General features: G+C 42.7%; 2 protein-coding genes across 3 annotated transcripts in view; one reads left to right on the forward strand and one right to left on the reverse strand.

Moving 5' to 3' along the window:
- The window catches only part of GTF2E1 (general transcription factor IIE subunit 1), a 57,498-nt gene extending 54,662 nt beyond the window's left edge, over positions 1-2,836 (reverse strand). The window contains exon 1 of the mRNA XM_064465610.1: positions 2,682-2,836. The gene's annotated coding sequence lies outside the window, so the exon portion shown is untranslated. The remainder of the gene's footprint in view (positions 1-2,681) is intronic.
- A 183-nt stretch (positions 2,837-3,019) lies between these two features.
- Positions 3,020-14,868, forward strand: RABL3 (RAB, member of RAS oncogene family like 3). Of its 2 annotated transcripts, none has more exons than XM_064465655.1 (8): positions 3,020-3,124; positions 3,555-3,646; positions 4,837-4,966; positions 7,880-7,994; positions 9,385-9,535; positions 10,204-10,275; positions 11,344-11,382; positions 14,068-14,868. In XM_064465655.1, the coding sequence occupies exons 1-8, from the start codon at positions 3,079-3,081 to the stop codon at positions 14,131-14,133; spliced, it is 711 nt and encodes a 236-aa protein (XP_064321725.1). In that variant the 5' UTR covers positions 3,020-3,078; the 3' UTR covers positions 14,134-14,868. The 2 variants fall into 2 exon arrangements, with proteins under 2 accessions (XP_064321725.1, XP_064321715.1); XM_064465645.1 differs by lacking the exon at positions 3,020-3,124 and adding an exon at positions 3,218-3,461.
- The last annotated feature ends 10,473 nt before the right edge of the window (positions 14,869-25,341 follow it).

The following is a 25,341-nucleotide window of genomic DNA, read 5'->3' on the forward strand; positions in this document are numbered from 1 at the left end:
CTAATTTTGATAGTTGCCTGTTCAAGGTGAATCAAGTCAATAAAAAGTTAAAAACTAGCATGTCAAAAAAAAGTAGGGTATTTTAGAGGGTGGGCAAGGGGGAAGAGTTCAAGAACTGAATCATTTATGTTACCAGACTAGAACCTATGCAAAGCAAAGAGAAGAAAGCATGGCTAGGGATGTACAAGAGTGAACTTTCCCCATAGAGTAGCAAAGATGTTAAATCGACTCAAATGTAATGTAAAGCCACTAGAACATTTTAATCACAAACATCAGAAACTTACAATTTACACTTCAATCTAAACATGTACCAGCAGAAGAATAACCGTTATTTTAGAAACATCTCAGCATGGGCCCTCACATAATGAAGTTATAAGGTTTGGGGTGTTTTTAAAGGAAAAGAAGTAAGAGCATTTCTCACAAATATCAAGCCTAAGAAGTCATGGTTACACTGAAGTACAGTGGGCTTAACCCCAGGATTCCTTGTTAAGTTTCTGACAGGAATAAAGCAGTAATTGTTTTTTATATCCTGGATTCAATGACACCTGGAACACCACACTTCAAGTCATGATAGATAAATTTCAGGAATCTCATAAAGAAGTAAGACAAAGATTTATGAAAGTATTCGGTTCAGAAAAGTTTTAGTGCATCAGGGTGCAGCAAACAAGTGTACATATACTGTGGATTTAAGCAACAAAGGAACAGAGAAACTAAATAACAAGATGCCAGGTTAGTTTTAATTCATGTAGTTTTTGCTTAGAATCCCTAAAGCATTCTGTGTGAAAGCAAGCTGTAAACAGTATCTTAAAGGAAGCGGAAGGTATGAAGGAGAACGAAACTCTCATCATCCCTTATTGCCGCCAAAAGGGTAATTTCTCCTCTCCCGAGCACATGGCTCTGCTCTCTCCCTTGCCAGCTCTGGCACTCACAAGACCTTCCTATGCACCAATCTGCATCACTAAAAGGCAGAAAAATACCTCCTCCCTCCCCTTTACTAGGCTTTTTGACAGTTTAATCAGCTAGTAGAAAAGTCTGTTGAGCAACAGAACGAGCAGATGTGAGAGGATGCCAGCACAGGGCAAGAGATGAAAGAATAAACTCCACCTTTTGCGGCTGAAAAATATTAAACCACCTATATTTCATGAAAATGTACCTTAACTGTGCACTGCTGAACACCCTTTTCAGAATGTTGATCCTCCTTATTCATCCTGAGCCACCTGTAATGATACAAGTTCGACAGCTAGGCCCATTTAACAGCTTAGTGCCATTATGAGATGTCATGTTCATCTGCTTCTCAGGGAGCCAGCAAGCTCTTGAATCCAGAAGAAAATTAATGTGCAAAAAGAAAATATTCTGCTGACCTGGAGAACTGAACGATTTCACTGTAAGGGCTCAGCCAGTGGCCAAACACAGCACAAAGGAATGAGCTTAAAGACGTCCTTTTTGACAGCAGCACGCTGCTGAATGACTCCATACACCCAGCTCATTTCACTGTACCCTAGATTTGTTATAGTGTCAGTTACTCCAGAGTCCCATAAACTCATGGCTTTCTTCAGATTACAAATTGCACAGGCTTCCTGGACTCTAGTAGCAGACTAAGCTTTAAAGCCACGTGAAGTAGACAGCCCTTTATGGTACTTGCATGGCTTCCTATTCCCTACCTGCTCTTAATCATAGAATCATTATGGTTGGAAAAAGACCTCTAGGATCATCAAGTCCAACTGCCAAACCAACACTGCCATATCTCCTAAACCGTGCCCTGAAGTGCCACATCTACACGTATTTTAAATACCTCCAGGGATGGCGACTCTACCACCTCCCTGGACAGCCTGGTCCAGTGCGTGACCACTCTTGCAGCAAAGACTTTTTTCCTAATGTCCAACCTAAACTTCCCCTGGTGCAACCTGAGGCCGTTTCCTTTTGTCCTATCTCTAGTTACTAGGGAGAAGAGAACAACACCCACCACACTACAACCTCCTTTCAGGTAGTTACAGAGCACGATAAGGTCTCCCCTCAGCCTCCTCTTCTCCAGGCTAAACCACCCCAGCTCCCTCAACTGCTCCTCAGAAGACATGTTCTCCAGACCCTTCACCAACTTCATTGCCTTTCTCTGGACATGCTCCATCAACTCAATGTCCCTCTTCTAGTGAGGGGCCCAGAACTGAACACAGTGCTCGAGGTGTGGCCTCACCAGTGCCCAGTACAGGGGCACGATCACTTCCCTGCTCCTGCTGGCCACACTATTCCTGATAGTGTGGAGTTTCAATACACTCATATGTATTGAGTTTTAATCATCTGATTGTGTAGGCTCCTATAGGAGAGGAAACTTGAGGGGCTCAGCAATATCTCTTAACAACAAACATGAAACCCCCCATAAAGAGCACACGGTGGTTTGGAGCCAGAGGCAAAACAGGGCCGCCAGGCAGAGGGCGGACCCCGCGGGCGACGCCGGCCCCTCAGCAGCACCCAAACCAGCCGGGGGGCCGGAGCGCCAGGCCGGGGGGGACCTCCGGTATCCGCCGCTCACCGAGCCAAGGGCCTCGGGACGCCTCCCCGCTTGCGGCAACGCCCGAGTCCCGGCCCAGGGCGGCCCTTGGAGGCTCCAGGAGGGCGGAGGGAGACCGGTGGGCCCACCCCGGCGTCGCAGGACGGGGACGGGCACGGCCGGGGCCGGCACTGACCTGCTCCCCGCTCCGGGCGGCGCTTTCGGCAGCTCCGCGAGGGGACGACAGAGCCGCCCGCGCGCACCTGTGGCGTCACAAGGCGCCAGGCACCTTGCCCAACGGCGCTCCCCGGGAGGCGCATGCGCAAGATGATCCCACCCACCGTCCCATACGCAGCGCGCATTCCGCCTCGGGACCGAATGATGAGCGACGGAAAAACGAGCCAGTCATATCCTCATAATGCCCCAAGCGTTCCCGCCCCCTCATGAGTTGAACCAGTCAAAAGTGAAAGCGACGCCAGTAGCTGGAAGTTGAGGTAGCCAATAGGCTGAGTGAAGCGGAAGGAGCGTGCGCCGCCATTGGCGGCGCTGGGGAGGGAGCGGTGGTTTCGGGGGTTGTTGCTAGGTAGAGTAAGATGGCGGCTTTGGACAGGGTCAAGGTGCTGGTGTTGGGCGACTCCGGTGAGTGTGTGTGTGTCCCCGTCCCCCCGCGCCCCGCCCAACACGCGCGTGCAGAGCGCGGGCGGGGGGCGTCCTAGTACCCCCCCCACTGGAGGTGCCGGGCGGCGCATGCGTACCGCGCCGCTCCCTCGCCCTACCCCTCATCCCGCCCGCCGCCTGGCAGGGAACCGGTGGGTGGGGTGGTCTTGCTCATTTCCGGCTTTCCGGCCCGGGGCCGGCGGTGCTGACGTCCCTGCTGGGCTCTGGAGCCTTGCCCCATGCCTCCCATCCCCCTTTGCCCCGGCCGTTGGGCACTCACTGGTAGCCGTTACTCGCTACTGCTGGGTAACTGTCCGCGGTTAGTCAGTGCCTCTGCTCGTGGCCTCTCGCCTCACACACCTGCCCGTATGTGATCTCCCAGGAGATGTCATCTCTCTGTGTGCACTTGCAGGTGTTGGAAAATCTTCACTTGTTCACCTCTTATGCCAAAACCAGGTCTTGGGAAACCCGTCCTGGACAGTGGGCTGCTCGGTGGATGTTCGAGTAGGTGACGTGCCCGACCTCTTCATAGCTGTGTCTTAACATGGAGGGGAAAGACCTTGCCTTCTTTTTTTTTTCTCTTTTAATTACTTCCTCCCCCTCCCTCCTTGGGAAAGAAGTGTGCTTCAGTGTTCTGTTTGTCCGAGAGCTTAATCTTTAGAAGCAAATAGTGTTAAACATGAGATGGGCGCTTATGTGAGACAGTTTTGACCTTACAAGGTTGTCAGAAGCAGACAAGATACTTGTCATTTGTCTCTCCTCACTGCAGTGGCCACTGGTGTGTTACAAGTCATGGAGCAGCTAGTTCAAGACAGAAGGCTCAGAGCTTAAAGTTCACTTCCCTTTATCACTTCACTTTATCACCACTTAATGTGTAACTATATTGTCAGCCAAACATACTGGGGAAAAAACAATTTTCTTGTTTAATTTGAGGGTACTGAGCGTGACCGTAGGGTTACTTCTCTTCCTCTCTGCTTATTGCAGGACCTGCTGTTAGAGGAATGATGATATTTGTCTAATAGTTTTTCGGCCTAACCTACAGACCTCATGGGGTGGTGATAAATGCTTTCTTCCTTTATCACTCCTTGCTGCATTCTCCTTGAAATATGTTGCATGGGTTAGGAATGATCCTGTTTTACTGTCTATGCTGAAATATATTTCCAAGATTTGGGGAAAGAAACATGGCAATCCTGGTTGACTGTGGAGCAAAAATACCTAGCAGATACTGGGGCAAAAATTGTTGTTTAATTCAGTTGAGGTGTCAATGAGAATTTGGAGAGGCAAAAGGTAGTCATTTGGAACCGGATGTGTGGTCACCTGTGTTAATATTCTTGCCACACTACCATGTGGGTTTTAACAACTGTAAGAAGCTATGACCTTACTTTTTCATCTGCTTTAGCAACATGCTACTTCTAAGCACATCATGAGGCATTAAGTTTGTTAATATTGAGGTAGAAAGGAGACTCCCTGCTGACTCACCAAGGTGGACCTCATGAAGAGCTGTGGTATCCAGTGGCCACTGCTTGACTCATTCCATCTTTCTTCTACTTGAGAGATTTGAAAGGGTGTCAACATGAGAATTTACAAATTTCTATCCAAGTACAATAATCCTTTCAGCTGAATGTATAAGTGATGTGTGGATTAACTCCTGTGAGCTGGTGCTGTGGTTATGTATGATGTGAATTTTTCTTCAGATCCATGACTACAAAGAAGGGACTCCAGAAGAGAAGACCTACTACATTGAGCTATGGGATGTTGGAGGTTCAGTGGGTAGTGCCACTAGTGTGAAAAGCACACGAGCAGTGTTTTATAACTTGCTGAATGGTAAGTTTGCTTGCTGTAAATCTGGTTTTATCACTGTTTCTGTCATGAGCTGTCTCTTGGTTCTGCAGCAGGATTCCTTTAAGTCTGGCTGAGGGATATATTGTTCTCTTTTCTGATTCCAGGACATTTATACAGGAAAAAACCTGATACCATTTGTAGGCAGAATTTTATGGATTCAGTTCTGAACAGGAAAGCTATTTTTGGCAAACCTGTGCAATTGAGCTTCATCAGCTTTTCACTTCAGTCTTGTGCAGCTGGGCAGCAGGGAGTCTTTGAAGTTGCAGTGGGGTCCCTTCCAGCTACACTTGCAGATGTAAAGGTTGCCTTCATCTTTCCAGGCCTCAAATACGTGCAGAATTATGATTTATATTTTCTCATCGGTTCAGTTCCAAAACCTGCAGCATGGAAATAATTATTTGCATTTGTATGAACTTTCATAGTTATAGCCTACCCTGGCAAATTTGAACTGTTCTCCATAAAATTGCAGTATGCTGATAACCATCTTGCCTCTGCTCACTTAATTTGCCAAATTATTTTTAATAATTGAATCTTGCTGTAGACAGAAAGTGGTATTTTATGCCTTCTGTTGAGGGACTGACTTAAAGGCCTAATAGTTCATCTGTACCACTAATAAGAGCAAATAAGAGATTATAAACTTAGTAACACAGTATTTCAATTGTTACTTTTTGGCATCCAAGGATAGTTCACTAAAAATAGGTGCACAAAAGATTAACAGCTGCTTCTAAAATCAGTCTCAAATGCTCTGTTTGATTCTCATTTCTTGTCCTCAGTTTTTTGAGGGCCTTTCAATAATGTGTTTAGCCATACAATAAACATTCTTGCTCTGTGATTATTTAACTAGTTATTTCTTCCTCCTCTCCCAGAAAGAAAACTGTATAGGTACCTCTTGCTTATATTGTTAACCAGACCTCTGTAAGCAAGGTTTGAGTTGAGCTGTGCCCTCAAAGCAAGCCTCTTTGGTATATGAAAAAAATGTATTTCTTTTTGACACCAAATCCACAGTATGCCAGTGAGTGGGGGTCAGACTTGGAAATGTCTTAGAACAGCCCATTAGGAGATTAAATCTTGAACTTATGTGTCTGAATTATAGTTGATGATATTATTAAAACAGTTATTTTTCTCCACTGCCCAAAAGATATTATTAGGCAGCTTGCATATGAAAACTGTTGACTTTGGTAGTTAGCCTTGGCTCTGGTTTCTTTCATTAGATTAATTCCTTCATTAGAGCTTGTGTCACAAATTGTCTCTGTTTGACCTGATTTGACAGGGGAAGATGAATGTGTTCCTTCTGCCTGACCGCTTGTGTTTTCTGGGCTTGTAGTGGTCTGAAAACCTGAGATCAAAAGGCAGTTAATGTTTGGTTGTGGCAGCATCTATGTAGGCTGTCAGCGAGACCTGGTTGTTGACCAGGTTAGGTACAGTTTGCCTTTGGTTTGACTGCAGGTGGTCTGCTTTGGTGTCTCTGCATCTGGTGTGTGGACTGTGATGGTCTAGGACAGCGACTAGGCAGTAAGGCTGTGGCTTGCAGAGCTTAACAGGAGAGGAACACTTCCTTCAGTAGTCATTGGTCCTGCCTGCCCTTTTTTGGTGTTGACATAGTCTTTTTCTGCTGGTGCAACTAACTGTGTAGGTTTTTGACAAAGCAGGTAAGGGAACTGACCAGTCAAAACCATAACTGAGGGAGGGTGTCTGGAGGTGGAGTGCATTTCCTGCATATGATGCAGCAGTGCCTCTGAATCTGTTGCTGCAGTCCAAGGTATGTTGTATCAGGCTTCTTCTCCCAGCGCTGGGGGTGGGCACACAGTTGAGTTGCCTTTTTATGCTGTTACTGAGATAAATTGTTTCAAATAGGACTATGGTTGTCATATGCTGGGAACTCTCACAGGAGAGTGCACAGTCTTGTGGGGTAGTGGAGAATATTTGTGGAAATGTGGTTTGTTCGTGGCATGTACAGTAGATGGCACCTTTGGGAGTTAAGGTGAAAGATTATATTAATAAGTTTTCTCCACCTGTGGGCTGTGAAATGTGTTGAGAACAAATCCTGATGAAGCTAAGGGGTATAATTCATTTTGTCCTTGAACTAATGATGGTTTGAAGTCTGGAGGAAGTAGGAATGTTCCACAGGTTGCAAAAGGTGTGAATAAATAGAAGAAATTTGCTAGCAGGAGTTGGTAATTGAGTTAGGAAATGTGGTTATCAGAAGCGGGTGTCTGTTAATAGCACAGCTAGGAAGTTTGTGTGGCTGTTTTTCTATCTCAGAATTTACATTTTGAAGGATCATGGTAATGAGTAATGCTAGAATCTTAAATACATGAAATCTTATTAATTCGTGTTTCTTTCAGCCAGTTGGTGGACTGTGAAAGTTTATCAGAGTCTGTTTCCCCTTTGGATACCTCCCCAAGTATGTAGCATTAGTTCTGGAAAATGCAGGAAAGCAATAGTGCTCTCTAAAAGCTTTGAAACAAAGAAACAGCCTTTCAACTTCTTAGATGGTGTGACAAAAAGATAGTTATGTTTACCAATTAGGTAAAACAGAGAAAGGCTAAATTCTCTGCTGCAGTAGTACAGAGTTTCAGTATCATTAGGACTAGACAGAGCGTAATCAGGGAATGTCTGCAAGTGTCTTGCAGATTAAGCCCTGAGGCAGCTGTTTGCTTCCTCCTTTCATGAGATTTTTCTCTTAGCTCTTATCCAATTCCTGATAAGCAGCTTTAAAAAACCTGTTGCATCCTGATATTTTTCGGCTTTGCTTATTCACTGTAACTGAACTAGTTATATTTCCCTTTCTTCATTCTCAGATATCTGGGAACCTGCAGATGTCATTTTAGTAAGATAAGGAAAAATATATACATATCATTAAATAGCATCTTGCTGCTATCTCTTTCACTTTAGGGATAATTTTAGTGCATGACTTAACCAACAAGAAATCATCCCAGAATTTGTATCGCTGGTCTTTGGAAGCACTCAACAGAGATGTCGCTCCAACAGGAGTTCTCGTGACAAATGGGTGAGTGAAAAACATACATGCAGAGTGAAGACACAATAATTCCAAGCTGTTATGGAAGTTTGTGTTCATCCCTAAGGCTACTTGAAGTCCACATGAAATGCGATGTGTCTAGACTTTTAAGAAAGAAAGAAAAAAATAGGGGGTATCACAGAAAATTGCTGTTCTTTCTGTTTCGCACTGCCAGTCAGGCCATTCTGCCGGTAGATTCCCAAACTGTAGGGCAGAGAACCTTGCTTTAAGGGAAAAGATGTTTAGTGTCCTTCATTTGCCTGAGGCCTCTGTGAGAGTGCATCCAGTCCCTGATACCTGAAGACTTGTGTTTCTGTACTGAGACATGCAAAGCCCTTGTACAGGAGTGTCATGGGATAGCACGTCTCTGTTCCAAAAGGCTTTCCCTCAATGCACCAAGACTGAGGAATTTCACTTAATTATGTTTGTTGTTTTGGGTGGTTGGGGAATTATTTCAGGAGTGTGGCTTAAACAGCATGTTCATAATTAGCTTTCCAACATCTTGTCAAGAGTTTCCTCCTGTATCTCCATGCTCCTGTTATACCTGTCATGAAGGAGTTTTCAAGTTCATTGATAAACCTCACACATGAGCAGGAAATCAATAGTAAGGGGTAGCTTTTTGTGGGAAGAATGTTTATCTGCCTGTGCTGGTACATAGGTGTTTCTGTAGAAACATGGGAGAAGGGAAAGAGGGTTTGCACTATATAAACTGCAGATTTTTCCAGTTTTCCGCATATAGGTTCTTCACAATTGTTTTACTTTTCAAAAGCTTAACACTGTCAGGGACAGATGTTTGGTCAAGTTGTTGCTGGTGGTTGTAAAACTGTCTTTGATCATTATTCATATCTGAATCAAAGCTTGTTGGAATTCAGCTTGTAGTGGCTACCTTTACTTGAACATAGAATAAGTAGTAGCTTGCCACAACAGAACTGTTATTCCAACCCTCATTGATCTAAGGTGGAACTGGGTAGTGTTTCACAGTTGCAATTTACTCCATTGTCCCTCCTTAAAATGGGTATATATGTAGGAACTTTAGATATTCAGAGATGCCAGCCCCAGCTCTGGTGGCTGCATACACTTGGAACAATACTGGAATTCCTGTTTCTTTCCTGCTTCTCTTCTTCCCTAACATTTCTTCTGCAGTTCTTTTAAGCTGAGAAGAAATCCAACTCGTGGTTTCTTTTCTCTTTCCTTTCAGTCCCTCTGTTGTGACGGAGATGCAGAAGCCCCTCCTTAATTTACAGATACAGCACATTCTCACTTAGTTAAAAAATGACCCTTAATAAATATTATTTGAAAGGGACAGGGGAGCTGATGGTGCCCCTGTGTGCAATTACATGACCATCACTTCATTCAGAATTGTATTTGTTCCCCTCATCAGTGACTATGACCGTGAACAGTTTGCTGATAACCAGATTCCGCTGCTGGTAATAGGAACTAAGCTGGATCAGATCCCAGAAACTAAGCGGAATGAAGTTCTGACCAGAACAGCTTTCTTGGCTGAGGATTTCAATGCTGAAGAGATAAATTTGGTTAGTATCCTTGTCACCAGTGTTGGTTTTATTTTATACAGGAGTGATTCTGATTTTTAGAAAGTAAAGATGTTGTTTAAAAAATTAGGCTTTTGGAGGTTTTCTCATTTTGATTGGCTGCCGTCCTTGCTTGATGAAATGATCATCTTTGTTTCACCATAGGCAGTTATAAGGGGTGTTAGATAAGGTCACTGAAACTTAAAATTGATGGTTGGAAGTTTTCTGTTCCCTGTTCTTAGTTTTGACACAGACTATCTTTAAATGAAAGCTCAAGATTACTTTATATACACTCTGTGTGTGTATATATGTATGTATGTATGTATAAAAACATACATATGCTGTGTGAGTGCTTGTATATACACACACATGCATACAGACTCATGCACTACCTCATGTGGAGCCGGTAAAAATTATTAGCTGGCTGTATAAATGGTGGCAGAAGGAAAACGTGGAGTGCATAGGGGGGCACTTAGAATTCTCCGGTTGATTCACAGAACAGAAGTTGGCCTTTTCTCTTAAATGACTGTGGAGCAGAAATCAGCAGACATACAGTGTTTTCCCTAGATGATTGCATGTGTGTGTGTCAAGGGGAAGGGTATGTTGATTTCCATGTGTATGGCTTCCTTGCATTGATTTCCTTGTGCTTGGTTGTCTTTTGTGTGTTCTAGGATTGCACCAATCCTCGTTACCTGGCTGCGGGTTCATCCAATGCTGTCAAGCTAAGCAGGTTTTTTGATAAGGTAACTCAAGTCAGTTAAGTTATGTTTTATTGTTCTATGTATTGAACACCGTCTGTGGTGTGAGCGTGGAACAACAGTTAGCTGCTCCTTTCAAGTTCCATTTTTCGAGTTGGCTCAAGCCAGGTGTGGGGAGGCCAAAGATTTTGGAAACCTCCAGAAAATAGCTGATATCCTTGAAGGCTTCATTCTTTATCTGCATAGAGCAATGAAAAAGAACTCACAAATGTGCAAAGAAACTCTGCATATGCTTTTGGAGTCCTTGGGCATGCCAGAGGGTTTGCAGTGTGCTAATGTAGTTATGCGGGGAGTTACAAGACTATGGTTAGCTCTGTTGCTCCCAGTTAAAGCAAACTTCAGGAATTAAGAAATTCGGTGTATTACTCTCCCTTACTGCACAAGAGAGTTTCAAGGCCTACTGTGAAAGTGACAGAAGGATTGCTCTGGTTTAAGAGATTGGATGAAGAGATCATAGTAGAGTGGATCACCTTCTGTAATAGATCATGCTTTAGAGGAAATTTGGCCTGAATTTTCGTTGGAGGAGAGTGTAGATTTTACAGGGTGATAAAAATCACTTTTTGATTCTCAGATTGACGGTAGTGCCTCCATAGGTATCCTTCAGCACAGATAATTTGTGCATCATTCTCGGAGAGCGAGTCAGGCTACCTCTTCTCAAGCATCACCTATGCCCAGGGACTGTTCAGAACGACTGGAGTTATTACGCACCTGCAGCATGAGCTTTTGCTAGTGCTCAGAACTGCTGCACCTGCAGAGTGGGTTGGGAATAACTGATGCAGTAAGGATGATGAAACCATCACCTCCATTACTAAAGAGGCCTAACTAAATTAGATGTGTAGAAGTTGAGGATAACACAACTTTACTAAGAATGGCTGAAGGTAGCAACTCCTGTGTGTAACAGAGCTTTGTGCTTAATGCAGTGGTCCTGGAGCAGGGACCTTCAGAGCTTGTTGCAGTTAGCCGTGAGTTTCAGTGCCCACATGTGAAGTGTTGACTGGAATCTGAGGTTATGCATACACCATGCCAGCTAAGATCATTCTCTGTTTTCCCCAGGTCATAGAGAAGAGATACTTCTTAAGAGATGGCAATCAGGTTTGTCATTTTTCCTCCTTTTTTGTTTTGTTTCTCCCTGTGTAATGTGAACTGCTGAGAGAGTCCTCTTTAAAACACTGGCTTCATGTGACTTAAATGATAATCTATGCTGGTAATTGAGGTTTTAAATCTGTGGTATCACAGCTGTTTTGGATAGACAGAAAAATGGCTGACTCTTGCCATCTGAAGTCTTTGTAATGTGATTGGCAGTGAAATAATTAAGTATGCTAAAATAGTACAAGTTGCAAGAGTAAGGTAAAAAGGGCAGATATGATCTCTCTGAGATCTGTCAGCTTCAGGCTGTTTGGTTGCAGATTTAGGCCAGAGATGCTGTCCTGAAGGTCAATGAAAAGGCTTTTTTTGCACAGCTGGGACTAGCATTTTGTGTTTTGTACAGGTGTTTTTCATAGAACCAGTGGAGCCACAGGGAAAATGGCAGTACGATACCAGCTTGTAATTCATTCCTAAATGGCTGAATTAAACTGTTTTCAGTACAGTTGGTGAAGAACTAGCAAAATTACTCTCCTGGTTTGGGCAGGCCACTTCAACTTTTTGTGCCCCCCACCTTCCCACATGCAGTCCACTATGCAGGGGGTAGCGAGGTTCCACTTACTGTATCTGTGAGGTGCTTGCAAATTACCCTGAATAGCACTGCTGAAATACAATCAAATCTATCGTTAGATGTAGCTGTGCTGAAAGCCCCTTAGGGAGAGTGTGGAAAAAATAGTCACAAATTACAAAATGCTTACTTTCTTTGAGCATTTTTTTAATGCCTTTTAAAAAAAATTTTGCTTTTCTTCTTTTAGTTCTGTATGATGCCTTTTTTCCTCCCTTCTCCCGTTTTCCCACATTCTACTGAAAGGAAGTCTCCCTTTCATGGGGATAATAGCTTAATGCAGATATCTGCTTGTGTGCTGGTTGTCTTTGATGCATGATGTAAGATTTTTATTTTTCTTACTTGATCATTTTTAGTGGCTAGCCAGGGATTAACTTTATATTCCTTATGGCTATGAGCCGAAGATTACAGCCTTCTGATGACTACTTTCATCTGCGTCACTGAAAATAGCTCAAAAGCTTAAAACAAATCTTAAGTAGTGGACAGTCATGTTGAAAGAGGCAAAATCCAACTGGGAACGGGAGATTTCATTATAACCTCTTAATGTTATTATTTGAAAAGATCTACTTAATGTAAATCTTACAAGTGTGTTTGTGGGTTTTCTACAATAGGTCTCTTCGATCACTCGTATTTTGAGGTATTTCTATTATAGACTTCTTCAGGATGAAAAGAATGATAAGTTTCAAATTGTAGCTATGACTTCACTCAGATCTCTGATAAATAATTGTTACTCTTAATTAGTGACTTTGATATTAAAAATGCTCAAGCAGATAAGATTTTAACTATGGTATCCTGCTACTTTTTAGTTACAATGATTGCATTTTTCCTTTTCGAATTCCCAAAGCAGTTTTGATGAGACAAACCTTTGTGCAAAATCTGCCTGATTTTTCCTTTAGAGATGATTGCTTTTCAGAGATGAACAAAACAATTCCTGAATAAATACCTTGCATATCTGTTTGAGTTTTGGGTCTGAAAACCCTAACTACATCGAAATTGTGGGGGTTTTAGTGGACTTTTATTTTGGGTAAGCTCTTCAGCTTTCTCAGTTTACCAATGAAGTGTGCAACCTAAGCAATCTACTTTGCATTGTAAATTACATTTTTGTCCCATACCATCGGTACATGCCTGTGTTCTCCTGGTGTGATTTATTTTGTTTGCTTGGTTGACACCTTCCATTTTAATATAATCTATTTCCTACGAGAGTGTGGAATTGTTTTGGGAGGTCATTTTTATTGGGTCTGCTGGTTTTGCTTGTATGCAGTTAGATATCTAAAAGTTATTCTGGATTGTAATCAAATAGATTTATGATGCCACCAATAGGATAGACATACAGTATTAGAGAGCGGTGCATCTCTTTCTTTTAGGAGATTCATAGGTCCATTGGATTGCAAATCTCTTTGAAATACCCTTAAGCCAGAGAAGCTTCTGATGGTTTCAAGTAGATTTTCTTTGTAAGCTCTCATTGTCACGGTGTAAGCGGTGTCTACAGATTGGCTGCAAAAGCAGGAGCGCTAATCCTTTGTGTTGCTGCAGCCATTTCTATTCTGATGGTTTTCTTAAAGCTTCCAGCAATTGATAAAACTGTACTTTCAACTACCAGTGAAGTGCTGCTGTCTCAGGTTAGAAATCATAAAGTCTCAACAGCTGTTTAATAGAACTTGTTAATACTATTTAATAGTTTTACAAATTACTTGGTAATACTATTTAATAGTTTTAAAAATGAATGGAAGATAAATTCTTGTATGCATTTGAATCTGGGGGGAAATATGGACATTGAAATCTGTAATTAACTCGTTTAGGATTTGTGCAAGAAATTAAGGCTTTCATTGTAACCTTTGCCAAAAAGCCTTAAGGAATTCCATGGAACAAATGAGCCATACTCAAGTTCTGCATCTTGTTTCATCGATGGTGCCCCTTTAGCACTATGCTGAAGCATTTTAGTCCTGATTCTGGAGACAGCGTGGAAGAGGAAAGCATTGTGACAGTTGGCTTGGTAACAGGCACTCGAGTGTGGGCTAGAGGGAGCTCATGCCGATTCTGACATGAGGACTTATCTTTCCTGTCTCTAGATTCCTGGCTTCTCTGAAAGGAAAAGGTTTGGGGGAGGAACACTGAAAAGCCTTCATTATGACTGAACACTGAAGAAGTGGAAGATGACTTCTCTGAGTTCCTAACAACATTCCCATTCCGGCTGGATGCTTAAAGACAATAATGCTTATGTCAAGCAGAGTAAAATGATATTATGTTTTGGCCAGGTAGACTGCTGAAGCTACTTTTGCTGCAAAAGACTTGGGGAAGAACTTCCAAAAATGTAATCTGAAGCCTAGAGTGTTTCTTAGGATTGCTGGCTGTTGGGATATATGGGAACATTTGGGGAAAGTGTGCAATAAATTGAACGCCTCTCACAAAGCTGTGGGAAACTTTATCATACAAAGCACGTATATGTGACATCCTTGTCTCCATTTTGGAAAACTTACGGACAGTCTTTGCAATGAATTACATTCATCTTACCTCTGAAGGAAAAATGACACTGAGTGGGCTTCTCATTCACAGTAAAGTGAACAAAACAAGTGAGCAAAATGTAAGAATGGGTAAGGAATGGTCTGGAAAATAATAGAATGCCTTCATTAAATGAATGGTGTTGTCTCACCTGGAACACACTGTTCAGCCCTATTCAAAAGGAATAAAAGATTTGAAACCTTGAAAAGAAAATGATGACTAGAAAACAAGTGGTATTAATTCTGCTACTTAAATTAAAATTGTTTACTTTGGGGAGAACAAATTGAATCGGGTACTCCTGTTTATCTTTTCATAATTGAGTGTGGTCTTGTTCTTAATATTAAATTAAAAGGCAATGCACTGAAAGCTGATGGAAAAAGTATGTTTTTATGCAGTGCTTATTTGGAACAAATGTGATATGGTCTTACTGAGCCTGAGAGCTTAGTGGATTCAGAAAACATGAAATGTAAGAACATCCTCTGAATTAGAATGGATAGAACTTTAAAAGGGATATAAAGTCCTGTAAAAAGTAGGAGCTGAGCATGATTAGAAGGAAAGTTCTGTGATAGGGATGTTTCCTTTTCATATTTAGTACTAAGGATAAAGGAGACTTGACCTGGTCTGATCTACTGTGCAAGCTGTTGTTTTCATAAATAGCCCAAACTTTTGCACAGTTTTCTCACCTTCCCATAATTATATGGAGTGGTAAAAGCCTGATTTATGGCAGTTTCTTCTTTTCCCTCCTTCCTCACAGTTATCTCTAATGGCTAAGCCTCTGGCAAAGACTAACTAAGAGCAGGAGTTAGATATAAATACAGATTAATAATAAATGGGGATAGAAGAAAGTAAAATGCTGGTGTGAAATTGACAACGAGCAGAGTTCTGCAGTCTGCAGATTACATCTGCCTGCAGCTCTTCTCTAGCAGCTACTTGGAAATGAATGGAAAACTGCCTATTGCCACTAATCAGGCACAAAAATGACAGCTAGGTGCGCTAGTCAAACTTATTAAAAAGGTGGTTACTTTTCTTTTCCTTAGGCCATTTCCAGAAAGGTCGTGGAGCATTTGCAAACAGGAGCACAGTGAGTTTTCAGATGCCTATATGAAATGGGTTATCGGTTTACATTTACTTTACAACCAGGGAAAATAAGGTACTGAAATATTTGTAGCAGATAACCCACGCCTGAGCTGTGCAGCTCATGACAGCACCAATGTCCCTTTCTGCTCATTTGACAGTGAAAGCTGGAATTATTTTCTCAAGGTCAGGTGCTGTCTTAGGGTAATCAGACCTGGGCTCCCTGCAGTTACCAAGGAACTGCAGAGGAGAACAAGAAAGCTAGAGCTATTGCTTCCATCACTCTGTGGCTTCTTTAGGAGAATTGCAAATGTTGTAGAGTCAGGGAGGCCATTTACTTCAAGATGCTATGTGACGCAATGGTTGTATGGGTCTTTGTTTTGGAGGAAGCAACTGTCCCAAGTAGCCCTCTTCAATTGATCAAAAAAGGAACGTTGCTCAGCATGCTGTAGGGTGACCGAAGCCCTAGCTGCAGCTTACCTGTATTTGTGCATTTCACTCCTGAGGCTCCACAAAGGAGAAACATCTTCATATGAGAAACCTTGTGAAGGTCAGTTCACACCCCAGAAGAGGAGAGAATGCATAGTTCCTATGCATCAGTGGGACTGAAGGTGCTGGCAGTCTAGATTCAGGAGCAAATTAGAAAAAGATAACAGTGGCAATAGGAGAGAGACAAGATGAAGGGAATAGTATCAAGGAAAAGTAGAGCATGTGGGCAAGCAGTAGAAGGTTAGCAGATTGAGAGAGAAGTTTGCTTGAGGCTGTGGCTCCTGCTCTAGGCTCTGCTAAGTCTGCCTGGACTCAGTCATCCAGCTGTAAGCCATAGAACCCCTCCCAGGATATCTCCATCCGCTCTTGAATTGACCCGCTGCGTGGTCTGACAAGTGACTACGTGGTCAGTCTCACTGTCCCATCTGCAAAGTAAAGGAGGCTTCCCTGGAGGCAAGGCTCTGATGTATCTGTTTATCAAATTGGAGTGCTTTCAATACATTGGGAACTAAAGAGTTTACCCTTCTTAATTTTAGTCTGGATGTTTAACTTGAAGAAAATGAGTACCAGAGTTGTTCCAAGCTGTTTGTGTTGTTACAGTATTTATTCTGATGTCACCAGCCTTCACTAGCCTACATAAACAAATCATTTAACTTCAGTCGTTAGTTTTAATGCACTGAAGTCCTTTAGGTAGCTGTCATTTGGTTATAATTCTAAAGGGTAAAGGCTAAATTTCTGTGCTGTTCCATCAGAAGCCCTGAAAAAAGGTTGCAGAGCCGTCTGACCAGGATTACAGTGCTTCAGCATTTGTGTTCCCTGATCAGAATAGATTGTTTTGTAAAACACCCGTGTGGCATTTTCCATGTATTTTACCTACTTTACTTCTTTTAGTATGTCATCAGGGCCGAGTTAAGGCTATTAGCATATTCAAGTTATGTTTAAATATAATCCTGAAACCTCATGGTTTTTCCATGCTTGGGTTTGGATAATTGCAGTGTCCCTGTTTTGTAGTTTTCACGCCCCCATGGCTGGCACACACTGCTACAGTGAAAGAGCTCCATATGATATCGTTTGGAGTAGTAGCTTCTGTTTTCCTAAATGTAATGCAGAGGCAGAACGCACTGATAATTAGAAATAAGATGAACCATGGGAACTGGCAGAAGCTGTTGCAAGCACCATTAACCTCCTGGCTAGGTGTAGTGTGGGATTAGGTACATCTTCCTCTTTATTTTAATCAGAGATAGAGGCTCCATACACAAGTGCCACCAGTTAAGCACCATACCTTGGTTGTACCTATATTGTACAGAGCAAGTGTGTCTCACACCTGCTGTGGTGTGTATCAAATACCAGGATGCAGCTGGCGATGCGGAATGACCATCCCAGTTCTTTTCATTGGCTTTACCTTTACTCACTGCCCCATCCCTTCCATGCTCCTGCTTCACTTCTATCTTGGAATGTCTGAACATCAGTTTTAGACTGTCATTAAAAAACCCAGTGTTGATCTTTCTCCCAAATATTCATTGTCCAGCGAAACCCTGTTTATTTCTTGGACCACAGGCTTGAATGTAGTGGTTGTCTTACACCTGTGTTAATGTAATGCTGTGAATCCAAAATCTTAGCTGTTTTAATGCAAATAGGTCTCCAGTCCAAATTAAGTATCTTACTTGTTTAAATCTCAGCAGGTAACCACAATTATGTATAATTTTTCCCCTTAGGACAGGGTGATGCATAATGGAGTCATGTACATTGATGAAGTTACATTTATTCTTAAAAGAAGTGCTAGCTTCTCACCAGAACCAGGAGTACATAAGCAGCCAGAGGCAGTTGCATTGCTGTTTGCACCTCACCTATTTCAGCTGCCCAGAAAAGGCTCACCCCAATTTTGGGGCTGTGGCACCAAACACTTCCTCTGTGCCCCACTTCACTCCTTGGTCTGTGTGGTTCACCTTTATTTCTCTGCTCCCTGCCATGCCCTCTATGACCCTTCTGCCTGTCTTGCCTGTGTCCACCAATGCCCCCCTTTCTCTGTCCTTCCAGCTCCCTGTCTCCCAATTTCTACCCCCTTTCTCTCCCCAGTTCCCATGTCTCACCTGTCTGAGCCCCTGGTGTCACCGGGGTCACAAAGAGCCCTCCCTTTGTGCTCACCCGCTCCACCCTCTGGTTCCCCCTTTCTTCCTGTTTTTCTCTCTGTTTCTCTCCACCGTGCTTTGTCTCTCTTGCTGTACCACTTGATTTCTCTGTCTGTCTCTCCGTTTACCTCTCTGTGCATATGTCTGTCTCTCTGTTTTCCTACATCTCTCCTTCTTCCGTCTGTCTCAGGCAGACGCATTTAACATCAAAGCACTTTTAACCAGTTCCTTTAAAGTGAAACTACTCAATCTCTCTGTGTTATTTCCCAGGCAGAAATATATGCCCAGGTGCTGTGTACCAGAGGTGTCAGTGAAGATGGCTCATGCAGGTACATTTGAGATGTGTTAGACTTCCCGTGCACACCCAGGTCAAATGTATAGCAACCAATCAGCCTCCCCTTTTCCCAAGGGGTTTAGCAGAGCTTGCTGGTTGATTTATGACCAGTTTGATGACTGAGGACATAGTCAGAAACATGAATATGTCCTGAATTTGGGATATCCCCCAAATCTGCCCCTCTTGATTTCCACATGGAGAAGTAGGAAAACCATGTATACAGTGACCTTAAATTCTTGAGGATACGTTTTTGTTCTTGTAGCAACAGGATTGCCTGCTCCTTGCAGCAGGCTTTAGCAAAGGTGTCTCTGGCTTTAAGCATGTGAAACCAATCCAATAATGGGGTTTTGGGTGCATCCTTAATACAAATTTTCATTATTAATAATATTTGCAGAGGCAGCTGCAGTATGTTCTCATTTACCACAAATGAGATATGAACTGCTGTGTAGTAGCCTGCAGTCAATAGATTTTTCAGTGAGGTATAGTGAAGTCGGGGCTTGAATCCTCATTTCTCAGTTGATAAGGAGGTGACAGACTTTGCTGATCGAAAACCTGCTTTTGCTTTTCAGCAAAAGGAGCTTAATCCTTCTATTTATTTTGTTAGTCAGCTCTTCCCATTAGAAGTCATGTTCCTGTCTCACTTTCCTTACGAGGAAGCCAGTGACTTTAATTCCTTCATAGGGTTGAACAAGTCTGTGGCTTAGCACACTAGTTTTTTTTGACAAAAAGCCACTATCATTATTGATAAACCTGTCACTGGCTGGCAAGTTACCAGAAAGTGCTCAGAGGTAAAGCTTTCCTTAGTCTGTGCTTTGCTGCAGCACTGTGCATGGTCCTCAGATAGACACTGGTTTTGCAGAAAACATCAGGGAAGTGTCAGGCAGGAGAGTGAAAGGAGAAGAAAATCAGTCCCAGTCCTCTTTAATTTCAGACATCCAACTGCAAAGCTCTCCTACCTAGCGAGGGCCTGATAACGTAGCCAAAAGTATTGTTCTAAATATTACCCACTTGCGCTACTGTGGGTTTATTCTAACATCTGATCAGTAGATGGGGAAAATGTTTCTTTATGATACATGACAATACCCACTGAAGAAGTTAAGAAGAGTCTTCATGGCTAACCATGGGTGTATGAGCAGTGTAAAGGCTTTCCAACTGTGCAGGCAAAGCTGCAATAAACCGATTCTCAGGAACTGAGTCTAAATGGATCTTGAAATTAGATGTAGTTCCCGAACAGTGAGAGTAATGACACCTGAAATGGTTAATCGAAGAAAGCAGACCTGTCATTGTTTGGGGTTTTTCAGGGTAGAATTAGTGGGTTTCTGAAAGACGTGCTTTAACAGAGCTTTGAAGAAAAGTACCCCAGTATGTGTGTAAGGAAGTTGGTTTAAATGATCAGAGCTATCTGTGGCACCAAAGAGACTGTGAAATCTAGCTTTGGCAATTTAGCTGCTTAGCCAACCCCTGCTGCAAATACTATTAAGTACAGAAATGTGCTTTCTCTTTCCTGCTTTGTCATTATATCACTGAGATACAGCTTGTTGTGCCCCTTGGGCTTATCAACGCACAGAAACTCTGATTCCATACCTACTGAAATCGCATGGGGAAATTCCTTCTCAGCATACCACCATGGACTCCTCTCAAAAAGATGTGGAATGAAAGACAAGCTCATAAATAAAAACACACTCTCTTTCTTGACTAGATCAACCAAATGAAAGGCTGGGCTGTGTGGGCAATCCAACTCGAAGTTCAGTCATTTCTTTTGACTAGCAGAAGGAGCACAAAGTGAAATAGTGTGTGATTAACCCATGCACATCTATGTTCCCTTTGACCTGAAAGTTAACATTTACAAAGTGCAAACACACTGCTGGCTTTGGGTTAAAGATTTATCAAAGGACAAGGAGGCCCAGTAGCTTTGTAGGCTAGGACTGCGTTCAGAGTTTTTATCTTGCTGTCTGAGATCATCCTCTCTTCCTGAGGCTTGTTCTGCTGTGGCTTACATGGGTGTGATGGGCTGTCCTACCCTTGATGAATAAAAGGTCAGATCGCAAAATTCAGTGACTGTCCAAAATTAACACACACCCCACTTAGCTGTTGCTTGAAAGTAGGGAAGGACAGGACAGGGCAAGGTGACTAAATTTTCTCCTGACTCCTAGGAGTGGTTCTTCTAGCCTGAAAGCAGAAGCCTCACATCAAGGTGAACAGGTGGCTTCTCCAGCCTCTTTTCATGCAGCATCTGCTTTTTGGCAACAAGGAGTGTGTTCTTTCCACTGCAGACAACTTTGATGACCTTTCCTACAAAATAAGTTATAATGATTAACCTGTCTGTCATCTGCTGCTGAATGGCCCCAGAAAAATGACAAGGACATATTTCATAAGACCCACTCTACAAAAGAGTACACGTTATTAAAAAGACCATCTTTTGCCACAAAGCCATTGGCAGTGATAAAAAAGTATAAATATTATTGCTTTATTGTCTTATATTATGAGGAAAGGTTCAAAAAAGAGATTAAATCCTCTGGTACTAAGTAGTACACTAGCAGATAAACAAAGACAGCTGCTCTAGAGAGCTCCTGCCCGATTTGGCAGTGTGCAAAGGGTTAACAAACAGAGAAGAAACGCCAGTTGGGGAAGCTGAGGTCATAGAGACGAGAGTGAATGAATACATTAATAAATATGTACATCAGTGAATGCATTTTAGCTGGACAAGGGTAGTTAGGAGAAGATGTTGGTCCTTTTAGAAACAAGAAACTGTGAAAAGCAGTGGGACGCTGCCACAGCCGGTCCACAGCTACATCAGAAAGGATCTGTCTCTCTCAGTTGCCTCTTACATACGTTGTGCACACATGCCACATCTGGCAGTTTACCAGAGTAAAATTCCGGATGTTTCAAATCATTCACTCCAAGCTGACATCTGTTGTGGTTCTGACTGTTCTGTGACATCTAGCTGAAGACATCATGCCAGCTTTCTGGTAGGGCTTGTTGCCTTCACCAGTGGCAAAACCCATCAGTGTCGCTCTGTGCTGCTGCGTCAACGTGTGGCTGGCTCGTTCTGTTGGTTCCCTTTTCCAAGCCTTATGAACATGTTCAGATCAAAACACACAGAACAGAAGAGCTGTACTTTTGGGATTGGACAACCACCCTCTACATGAAGTGATGGTGAGCTGCGATCCGGGAACTGTACTCATCATAGCAGCACTGGCAGACTATAGTCCATGCTGGGAAGCGCTGTGTAGGGAAGCTCAGAGTAGAAATTTATCAAGATGTAGGCTCTGCTCTGGAAAGCGTATACCCTAACAGATAAGTATTAAGGTAAAGGGAGAGGGAAGAATATACAGCCTTGCCTCTGCCTCGTGGCATGAAACACGCATTGCATAGGAAAATGCCAACGGAGAACATTGGGAAGCAAAGGGACTACTGTCCCTTGTCTCTCCCTTTCCTCTCAGGAACCCAGGTCATTCACCCATGCAGCGGCCCACCACCTGAACTTTTAAATTATTTGGCAGGAACTGAAAGGCCTTTTAATGCACGTGCTCTGAAGTTGAATTATTTGAGTCCCCTTTGTCTGTTGGATCAAATATAAGCTGCTTCATCTTCTATTTGAAAGGCTTCTTCCATTTTTCTCCTCATCTTTCATTCACCACTAAGAGGTTGAACACCGGATGCCATTTTCAAGCTGTTCAATTTTCAAGTAAGCTCCTTCATACTTTCTTTCATTCTGCCTCTCTGACTTAGATGAGCTCCTTGCATATCTCCATCATGATGCCTGTGAGAACAGTTTACATCTAATAAGCTGCTGGTATGTAGGTACCATAGAGTTGCATATCCATCATGTGGTAGCAAATACTGTTGCATTGATGTCTTGTGCTTTTCTGTATATCTCTTTTGGGTCTTGTTATGTATTTCAGCTGTAATCTCTTTGGAGTAAAGGCCACGTGAAACCATAAACTGATATTATAAACCCAGAAAGATAGCTGAGAAGACAATGCTTTTAATGCTCATGCTTCCACTCCTAATTCACTGTGTTTATGAATCGTGTTCATGTGATAAAAATTCATTGTGCTTCTGAATCATATTTATGTGATAATGAAGACAGTTGCTAAAATATTAATGAAGCACATCAATACTTAATGTCTCATAAGATATATATTTCAGAGCTGCTGCAACTAACTAAATGGATTGTTTAAGCAAATCACAGAATCAATGAGGTTGGAAGTGACCTCTGGAGATCACCTAGTCCAACCCCCCTGTTCAAGCAGGGTCAGCTGGAGTAGGTTGCCTAGGACCATGTCCAGTTGGATTTCGAATACCTTCACAGCTGGACAATACACAACCTCTCTGGGCAACCTATTCCAGTGTTTGACCACCACTGAATACTGACGTTTAAGGACAAAAAGGAAAGCCCACAGAACTACAGGCCTGTCAGCCTCACCTCCATCCCTGAGAAAGGATGCTCCATCCCTCCAAGGCAACTAATCCTGGAAACCATTTCCAGACACATGAAGGACATGAAGATGATCCAAAGTAGTCAGCATGGATTTATGATTTCTCTCTTAAATGGGATGGGCTAGGTCAGAAATGCCACAGAAGTGTTAAGAAATGTTCTTTTCTGTATTTCATATAATTTGGAGGTCAATAAATCAAATGTCAGTTCAACAGTGTCCCATTAAATAATGTTTTCCCTGTTCGGAATGGAAAAGCAAGGTTAGGCAGCCTAATAAGCTTTCAAACATTTACATAGCTGTCAAGTGAGTAAAGTGATAATACTTCATCCTTTCTTAGGAAACAAGAACAAGCAGGAAGTAGGTCTGCGCATAATTAAAATGAAACACCTTTATTTTTACCTGTCCCACAAGAAGAAAACAAGAGAGCAGGGCCAGTAAGGAGGTGTGAGCAAGATGAAATGTAGGTTCTCAAAGGGGAATGTAAGCTAAAATGTGATGTTATCCCTCCTGCTCCATGGCTCAGGGGAAGGGAATCTTGGAAACTCCCAAAACTTCGCAAGTTCAGTTTCCAAACTGTTGTCAAACAGAAAACAAGTGAGATGAACTTTTTACTCTTAAATCTTGTCTGGTAGGAAAGGAGTCTCAAGGGTAGGTGGCAGGTGCTGGGTACTTTATTTCTTTGGCAATGATGAATCACTCCTTCAGGGTGAGCTAACATATTCGCAATCTCTGCCTTGAGCTGGAGAATTTCTCATTGCTGGTGCAATGGCAAAGGTGGAAGAGGCCAGGGTATGGAGAAAGCCTTCATGGGCAAATGGAAAGATGGCAAGCAGTAACAGAGACCTAAAGAAGGCTTATAACTCAGAGATTACTCAGTCTATATTCTTCTATAGCCTAACACAAGGGAGTCCAGGTCTACAGTTCAAGACTCTCAAGTACTGCTGTAATAAAATGATGGAATTTCCCAGATGTACTCATCCTCAGCCCACCTACATTGTAATGGGGCTAAGTTTTGATCTGTTTTAGAGAAAACATTACCTAATACTGTATAGCCAGGTTAGCTGAATCTGTTCCTGGTAACTCTGTGATAAAATCATTAGTGTCACAAAATCAGAGGAGTCCAGCTCAGTGCCTGAAGTGCCCCTAAGCTGGGGGAGTTGGAGGCAGTGGATCAAGGTGGCTCCCAAGAAGGCAAAAAGTCCCAGTAGAGTTTAGGAAAGGACAGGACACTTGCTTTCCTAGGTCATCTCTCTGCAACACTCTTGCTTGTTGGCTGTGGGGCACCAGCTCCAGTGGTGCTGCCAATAAATAAATCTTGATACTTTCCAGACAAGCCTTCACCTGCAGCTCTCTATCTCCATTTCCAAGCAATTCCCCTGCATGTCATGTCTCCAGGGCTGTATCTGTGCTTCATTCAATTCAAGACAAGACTGGATAAAGTCCTGAGCAACCTGGGCTGATCTCAGAGCTGGCCCTGCTTTGAGCTGAAGCTTGGACTAGTGACCTTTTGAAGACCTTTCTGATCTGAATTATCTTATGACCCTGTGACCCTGAGATCAGGGGGGACAGCTAAAGAAAACTAGCTCTCCCTCTTCCCCACCAATAACCACTGCCTCTTCATACACCCCATCTTCTCCCTTGTAGCAGCCAGCCTTGTTTGCTAGACCTTAAAAAGTGGCAGCTTTTGGTGGCTCTGACGTATTACTCAAGGTGGTGTAAGGAGGTACCAGTTTTAGAGAAGACAAAACAATTAAGACCTCCTTAGGTCTCCTCCTGCAGCCTGAGCACTCACTGGCTGCTGTGGGGGCCACGCGAACTGGTAACTGCTTTGGGGAGGGAAGGCTTCCAGGATGCTCTAGGAGAGGAGGAGACATTAACTCCAGGGTCATGTTTAAATTTCAATGTGTGCCTCCTAGAGATTTCTTCCTGGCAGGACTTATAGTAGAGCAGGTCACAGAAAGGGGGAAAATATATTGCCTTTTCTTTGTGTGTGTGTGTGTGTGTGTGTGTGTGTGTGTGTGTGTGTGAGGAGGATTGATGAGAATTCAAAGTCAAAAAGATCAAATAAAATAAATTGATTTTTTTTCTGCAACTTCTGAAAATGCAGAGCTACTTTCATTAGTATTCTGTAGCTAAATGTTTGCTGCTGCTCCTTCCTCAGCAACAGCTTTCTTGAAAAATATTAATATTTCAGAATTTATAAGTTCTCCTCACTAGCTCTAATCACAGGAATAAAAAATCCTCCCCAACTTTTGGCCCCAAACTGCTGTGTAATGTTGCCACACGGTGTTTCACAAATACCACTACCTTCACTAAGATGGGATGTGATCCTTTCTATCCCCAATGTAACACAGCTCAGAAACATAATGAACAAAC

The sequence above is a fragment of the Phalacrocorax carbo genome, chromosome 1 (genome assembly GCF_963921805.1).
Source record: "Phalacrocorax carbo chromosome 1, bPhaCar2.1, whole genome shotgun sequence".
NCBI classification, from domain to species: domain Eukaryota; kingdom Metazoa; phylum Chordata; class Aves; order Suliformes; family Phalacrocoracidae; genus Phalacrocorax; species Phalacrocorax carbo.

What these genes read in the sequence shown, in the direction of transcription:
- RABL3 (XM_064465645.1), top strand. Translation starts at nt 3,233, where the DNA reads ATGCGTACCGCGCCGCTCCCTCGCCCTACCCCTCATCCCGCCCGCCGC. An exon ending in GCTGCTCGGTGGATGTTCGA is followed by an intron (nt 3,647 to 4,836) that starts GTAGGTGACGTG and finishes ATTTTTCTTCAG; the next exon opens with ATCCATGACTACAAAGAAGG. An exon ending in GGAGTTCTCGTGACAAATGG is followed by an intron (nt 7,995 to 9,384) that starts GTGAGTGAAAAA and finishes TCCCCTCATCAG; the next exon opens with TGACTATGACCGTGAACAGT.